Here is a 7,593-nt window from a genome sequence, read left to right on the forward strand (position 1 = left end):
TTGCATCTGCTGAACACTGTACTAGAACCATTTCCCCTGCCCTGCTTTGCTTGTCTGGGTCTTTCCTCTCCTTTGGAATACGAGATCAATGTGTACAGTAGGCCTTCCTTTTGTGGCACACTCCCCCTTATTACCGGTTCATTTTCCTTTACGGCACTGGAATGTAATCTTATGAGGGCAAGCACTGTCCATCATGCCTAAAATAGTACCCACATATAATGGGTAATAGTGGATAGTTGGCATATACTTACTGAAAAGGAAATGCCAGGAAAGTTTCATGACAAGGTGAAATAAGAGCTAGTAGAACACGTAGCAGCAGGTCCCACCTGGGCCTCATGGTCAGATTTCTAAAGAAAGTGATGTGTCAGCTGGTATCTGAAGAGAGAGGGAATTAGCCCACTGAAGACTGTTTCCAGGTAGGTAACTATTCTAGGCAGAGAGATGAGCACGAGGAGCAGAAAAAGCAGAGGCCCGGGGGAGACATGAACGGCAAGAGTGCAGTAATTGGGAGATCATTTGGACTCCATCAAAGAGCAGGAGGTTTAAGCTGGACAGCTGGCGAAACAGTACTTTATGCTTTAGCGAGAACACTGTGGCCATAGTGTGTGTGGAGTGAGATGTAGAGAGAAGCAAGACAAGACAACCAGTTAGGAGGTTGCAGTAACAGTAAAAGAATGCATCGATTTGAAATATTCAGGGGATGGCATTGGTAGGACAGATATGGGAGGTGAGACAGGTGCCCAGGAACACTTCCAGGTCTCAGTCTTACGCATTTAAGCGGATGGGGGAGCTTTTACTAAACCCGGAAACAATGGAGCAGCTGACTTGAGCTGGGGTAGAGTATTTTAGGCATGCTGAGCTTGAGAGGTCTATGAAGTACCTACATAGCTGGTTTAAACATCTGCCTCTCAAGGTGATAATCCTGCCCTTCTCATCAGTGCCAGGTACACAGCAGGCCTTGTTGCTGAAGGAAGGAAAGAAGGAAATCTAAGTGGGTCTGGGGGTCAGGAAAACTGGAGATATAAAATTAAGCGTCATCAGTATTTAAGTGGTTTAACTCAGAAAAGTGGATAAAAATCACCCAGGAATATATAAAGGTGGAAGAGGGCGAAGAGAACCCTGAAGAACTCTCATCCTTATGAGAAAGGTAAAAAATAATGTTCACATCTAATCCTTACTGAGTACCGTAATGTTTCATTTCCCCCTCAGTTGAAAATACTTTCCCTTTATATACGTGACCCTTCCCTGAGAGCACTGATCCTGGTAAAGGTGTGGGGAACTAATGTTCTCACTCATAATAGCAGCTAACATCTATTGAATTTACCGAGTGCAAGGCATTGTTGTAAGCACTTTACATGTATTAATTAATCCTTACAAACCTGCAAGCACGATTAAATGCTAATGAGGAACTCCAGACAGAGAGTGAAGAAAACTGGACAGAGGGGACAATTAAAAGAGCAAGGGCTCTGGGAAGGGGCTAGCCTTGGACAGTAGTAGGGACACCTCTTCCACTACATGGAGGAATGGACAGAGGCAGAGAAGTAGGCTTTTAAGTTTTAAATCTTTAAACACTTAAATCTAAATGCTTAGATCTAAATTCCAAGGCTGCTTGGAGTTTATTTTCCACTTGGTGCAAGGCACATGGTTACAGGGTGTAAGGAAGGCTTGCCTGTGGCTTGGATAGTAAAGACTGGGGTTCTGTCAACTTCCTTTTTGGTGGTTTGCTGTTTTGTTGTAAAAGAAACCAATCACTTCTGCTTGAGGCAGCCTGTCTAGTCTAAGGGGAGGGAAGGGGTTCTGATGAGCCTAGCACCTCCTGGTGGTGGCCACTCAGGATTGGGGCCTGGTGTTGGCTCTGCCAGGCTGGCCACCAGGCTGCTTCTTCATGGCTTCCAGAGTCAAGTCACAGGTGATCGTGCCATTGGAGGCCTGGGGGAGATTCCAAGCATGCTGGGGACTCCAACACTGTTAGCCATGAACTACTTTGGGAGAGGGGACTTCCCAAAGAAGCGTGCCCACCAGGTCGGCCCTGGGGAGACAGGGGTGGTGAGGGATGGCTTCCCCAGTACACTGGGCAATTCCACAGAAGCTGTTACTGGAAGTGGAACCCAGGTGGCGCTGGTAATAGTCGTGGGTGGCCACGAGTGAGCGAGCTGCTGGAGGGATGGTTGCCATGCTGTCACTTGTGGCCTGGTGGAAGCTTCTGTGCAACCCCTTGTAGGCTTGGGCCTGCGATCCCGGGTGCCAGGGACTGAGACCCTAGGCCAGGGAGTCCATTTACATAGGAGACCGAGGAAGGCTGCTCCACGTGCACGGCGAGGGGTCTACATCCAGATCTTTCGTTATGGAACTTGTGTTTTGTGTAATTCCTAATAACTTAAAAACAATAAAACTCTAAGATGGCATTTTAATTTGCTTGCAGTAGTAATAACAAAGTTCTATGGGGATTGAGGAGAGGGAGGAAGCAATTCTGCCTTAAGTTCAGAGGGCAGAGGTGGAAGTTGGGCAGATTCACCATTTCTTGAATACCTATTAACCGCCAGGGGTATCTGACACATTAAGAATCCCAAGATGGGCAACAGGTGAAGATTACCTGGGGTGGGCCTCTGTTCCCCTGGGCTGGCTAGCACCATTCCCCACTCTTATTCCAGTACCTCAATTTCCCCTTGAGGATTGCACATGCCCACTTTGTTGCCTTGATGGAACATATGTTTAGGGTGCTCTGGCCAGAGGGTGGACCTGAGGCTCAGAGTTCTCTTCCGGGAATTTTTATCTTGAGATAAGTAACACAAGAAATAAGGACTAGATTGGGGTGCCCTGGTGACTCAGTTAGTTGAGCATCTGACTTCAGGTCATGATCTCACGGCTGGTGGGTTCAAGCCCCAGGTCGGGCTCTGTGCTGACATCTCAGAGCATGGAGCCTGCTTTGGATTCTGTGTCTCCCTCTCTCTGCCCCTCCCCTGCTCTCTTTCTCTCCTTCGAAGATATTAAAAAATAAAAGATAAAAGAATTCTTGGATCATCCCAAAACATACGACCTACAAAGATCCCCCAGGAATTCCTGCTCCCTGAACGCCCAGGGCTTATCCTTATCCAGGTCTTATCCTTCCAAAGGCTGGTCCTTGAGCCCTTCCTTCCATTCCAGGAGCCACCCCACATACTTCCAGATTCCTGTTTTAATAAGGTTAGTCAGAGCCAGCTTCCCTTGCTTGCAACCAAAGGATCCTGCTCAATAGATACACAGGTGTGCCTCATTTTATTGCGCTCCACTTTATTGCACTTTGTGGATACTGCACAAACTAAAGGTTTTTTTTACAAACTTGAGGTCTGTAGCAATTCTGTTGAAAACCTGCAATTAAACGTCTGGAGCAAGTCTATCGGCACCATTTTTCCAACAGTATTTGCTCGCTTTGGGTCTCTGCATCACATTTTGGTAAATCTTGCAATATTTAACTTTTTCATTATTAATATATTCGTTATGGTGGTCTGTAATCAGCAATTACCACTTATTGAAAGCTCAGATGATCATTAGCATTTTTTAGCAATAAAGTATTTTTTTAAAGGTATGTACATTTTTTTAGACCTAATGCTACTGCACACTTAACAGGTTACCATAAAAACATAACTGTTATATGCACTGAGAAGCCAAAAATTTCATCTGACTTGCTCCGTTGCAGTGGTCTGGAACCGAACGTGTGATATCGCTGAGGTATGTCTGTAGTCACCTACAGAATGTGTGCCAAAAGAATGGCAGGTGGGTGGGATTGTAATTGATCCAAGATTGGTAGCCCTCTCCCTGACCCCCTTCCCAATGTATTCACAGTCCTTACCATGGGGATGGTACCATGGCGTGGCTCTTTGGAGGGGCTGACAGATCACAGCTCGAATTCACCTTCTCAGCCATAAAGTCACATTTTTCAGCCTCTTCTGGGTGCCATACCCAGTAAGATTTTAAGGAACATGCCTTGGGGAAAGCTATCAACCCTGGCCCTACTGTTCTAACTTCAATTCACTTTCACCATTTCAACATCATTGCAGCCACCCACACCGTCACTATACTCTGGTACAGAGTGATCTTTGTGAAACCTCTGCTCATCTACAAGAGGTCTTCTCTCAGCTTCCTTTATGCCACTACAGTAGCCTGCACTGCCCCCTTTGATGGACGTGTCATACTACATTGTCATTATTTGTCTAGCTTTGGTGGTAGCTGTGAACTTTTGGAGGTCAGGGTATCAGGGTCTAGCACAGTGCTATGCACTAAATGTAGAATAAACCAAACAACCAAATGTTATCGATGATACAAAAAGTCAGGGGAGAGTACAGGTAAAGATCATGTGAACCAACACCTTCAAAAGTAAGAAGACAGGGAACCAGTTAGGAGATATATATCACCTTACAAAAACCAAAAATGACCAGTTCATACTCTGAAAGATAAGGGAACTTACTAGAGATCATTCAGTGGCAGGTCAAGGCCTAGAACCTGGCCCACTGAGGTCCGGGACAATGATCTCTGCACCAGTGTGAAACCATCCCATTCTTCCCCCATCAACATAGCCCTGCTGCATAAGGAACACATTCAAGTTTTTGCAACTCTGTTTTCATGCTGTCTCTCCCAATAAATTACTCAATCCAGTCCATTGTCAGCTTACATTTCAGGGCAAAGTTTATTTGAAGAAATTAAGTAACTGTGAAAATCTCCCCATTCCAATATCTACTCTTCTCTCTTCTCTCTCTCAAGGGACTATCGTGTGAGTGGGATTGAAAGGAAGAGTGTGTGGTCCTACTGTGCAGTTACTCTCCAGCCTTCTGTATGCGCTGTCTCAGCCTCTGACAACAGACACTTGTTCAAAACAGTGGTGCTACCCTGAGAGCATTTTAGGTCGGTGGCCACCTCCTGAGTTCACTGGTCACATTCCAATCACTGTGATCAATATATGGGTGATCAGTGGTGGACACAGGTAAACAAGAGGCACAGACTGTTGAGGGAATACCCTCTGTTAAAAAGAGGGTTCTAGGAATGACACCTGGAATGCTCAAGTTTGTTAAAGTGCTCAACTACCACATTAAAAACAGAAGTGTTGGGAAGGTGAGAGAGCAAGTTATGATCTGAGGAGCTTCTGGAAAGATCTAACAAAAGAAAGCACATAAAAAGAACTCTACCTAAATCATTTCAGCAATGACAAGGGCGAAAACACAGAGCTTATTAGTTTTGGAATCACTAGACCTTAGAATCAAACATCCCTACGTGGAGACCAGCTCCTTTAACTCCTCGTGGAGACTAAATGCAACATTTAATCGTCACGTCTTTTTGCTCTCTTTTCTCAGCAAACTCTTAATCTGAAATCTGGTTTACTGTATAAAAGGTCTATTATGGGCAAGTGATCAAATTATGTATGCCCTATACACCACCTTCTGATGGGGTGGTTAGCAAACCTCGAGATGAGAAAACTGAATTCCCAAATCTGACAGGTCGACGCCCACACTTAAGAACAAGATGTCCAGGATATATCTATTCTCTTGGCATGATTTCAAGATCCGAGAGTGGGGTGCAATGGTGGTGAGGGGAAAGTGTCCATCAGCAGCAGTGGCTCTCCTGCACTAGAAATTAGCGCATGGCCTCAGCAGTCAGTTGTAAGTCCAGTGAGCAGTGGCCCAGCCCTGGCCCTTGCACAGGTCCCGATGGCGAAGGAAACAGGCATGGACTCGGAACCGACGGCCGCAATGGGGGCAGGCATGCAGGGCTCCAGCGTGGGTCTTCATGTGCTCCGTCAGATGGTGCTTCAGCTTGAAGCGCTTATTGCAGACGCCACAGCCAAAGGGCCGAAGGCTGAAGGTCAGCATGATGTGACGGTCACGCTTTGGCTTCACTGCAAACCGCTTCCCACACAAGCAACCGAAGCGTTTTCCATCTGCGGGGGGTGTACCTCCTAACTTCACAGGCCCATGCACAGCCTGTCCTGCCCCCCCAGGTCCCCCACCCCCTGAGAGGATTTCATTCCCATGAAGATCCACTGGTTTCCAGGATGGACCTCCTCCTCCTCCTCCATATGTCGCCCCTGCTCCCGAGGGCAGCAAGAACCCTAGCTCTCCATTCCCTTCAGCGTCCCCTCCAGGAAACACTTTGGTCTCCTCCTTTGCTCCTCCAGATTGAGTTCCACCTGTTGATATCTCTTCTTTAGGCTCAGAGGGCTCCTGCTTAATGTAGAAGACTTTGGGGGGCAGTGCAGTATGAGGGGCAGGAGGCTCGAGGGGTGCACTCTCGCCCTCTGGAACCCTGCGGGGCGTAGTGGATACGGGCAGTGAGTGAGATCCATGAGGGCAGGGAAAGCTCCCTGATACTCTCGGGGGCTGAGGAGTCTGGGAGGGTGCTGTTGACGCCTGGTCCTCCTCCTCCTCTTCCTCTTCTTCCTCCTCCTCCTCCTCCTCTTCCTCAACTTGAATCTGTAACACATCGCCCAGTTCGCTCCCCTCCCCTAAAACGGGGCTCTCGGTAGAAGTGGAAGACTGCACTGGGGTCTGGAAAGGGGAAGAGCGAATGCACCAGCCTCCTGGAGAGGATGTGGTGGAAGGAAGTGTGTGGTAAGAGGTCGCCCCCCGGGCTGAAATTCCACCACCTGAGTTTTCTAGTTCTCTAAGAATCTCTGAGCACTGATCTACTACTTGCCACATCTGGAGGCCACTGGCCACGAGGAGGTGGGCAGGGAGAGCATCCAGTGGCAGACGGAGGCGCCCGGAATAAATGAGCTGGAGCAGCCCCTCGAAGGCATCGGCTTCAATGACGCTGGGCAGAGTGAGACGTGGCGCATCCCCCAGAAGAAGTTTGTCATGGAAGTAAGGAGAGGCAGCAGCCAACACTGCTTTGTGAGCCCTAAGTTCCCGGCCCTGCACCAAGAGGGACACATCACAGAACTTGCCCTCTAGCCTGTGGCGGTTCAGGGCTTCCAGCAGCAGGGAGCTATGCTGCGGGAACTCGATCTGGATCGTCCGCGGGGCTGGGTTGCAGATCGGGGAGGGGGGGACGGGAGGCAAAGGCGTCGAGGTATCCATATGGCCTCCTCAGAAAGAGATCCCAGAGGATCGAAAACGGGAGATGAGGGGCTGGGGGCGGAGCCCACGCGGGACGAAGGCTGTGGAGGAAAGAGATGGGGGTCACAGAAGCTCTGGGTAAGGGGAACCACGTCTCCTCACACAGCACTCGCCTCCCCAACCCAACATGTGGAAACTTTGCAGTCAGTGGCGATTTCCGCAGATCAATCCCGCGCACTCCCCCACCAAGGAAATAAGAACTAAACAACCACAGCAAAAGACCAACCGGGGTTTAACTTCCAGGGCCTGTGAAGGAGGATGAGGAGGTCCTTCCAGCCACGCGCCTGACCTCGCCGGCCCCCGACGGCTCCTGCCCTCCGCTCCGCTCCTTCTCACGGTGCCCTGAGAGCCCGGCTCCCGGGAAGCCGCGGCCACCGGGAGACCTTGAGTGACGGCCGAGAGGCCCTTCCCGCCGCCACGCCCCCGCCGGTACACACGCGGCTATGGACCAGAGCGCCTTTGCGGCCACCTCGCCGTCCCAGGCCGGAAGCCACCGCCTTCCCGCCGG

General features: G+C 49.3%; 1 protein-coding gene across 1 annotated transcript; it reads right to left on the minus strand.

Annotated features, from left to right (window-relative positions):
• Positions 1–4,644: 4,644 nt before the first annotated feature.
• On the minus strand, positions 4,645–7,593 carry ZBTB9 (zinc finger and BTB domain containing 9). The gene is made up of 2 exons (XM_019456780.2): positions 7,312–7,593; positions 4,645–7,126 (listed from the first exon to the last, which is right to left on the minus strand). Exon 2 carries the CDS (start codon positions 7,044–7,046, stop codon positions 5,625–5,627), a length of 1,422 nt encoding a protein of 473 aa, XP_019312325.1. The 5' UTR covers positions 7,047–7,126; positions 7,312–7,593; the 3' UTR covers positions 4,645–5,624.

This window comes from Panthera pardus, unplaced genomic scaffold, assembly GCF_024362965.1.
Source record: "Panthera pardus isolate Hobbes unplaced genomic scaffold, ASM2436296v1 HiC_scaffold_17, whole genome shotgun sequence".
Classification (NCBI taxonomy): domain Eukaryota; kingdom Metazoa; phylum Chordata; class Mammalia; order Carnivora; family Felidae; genus Panthera; species Panthera pardus.

What these genes read in the sequence shown, in the direction of transcription:
- ZBTB9 (XM_019456780.2), bottom strand. Translation starts at nt 7,046, where the DNA reads ATGGATACCTCGACGCCTTTGCCTCCCGTCCCCCCCTCCCCGATCTGC.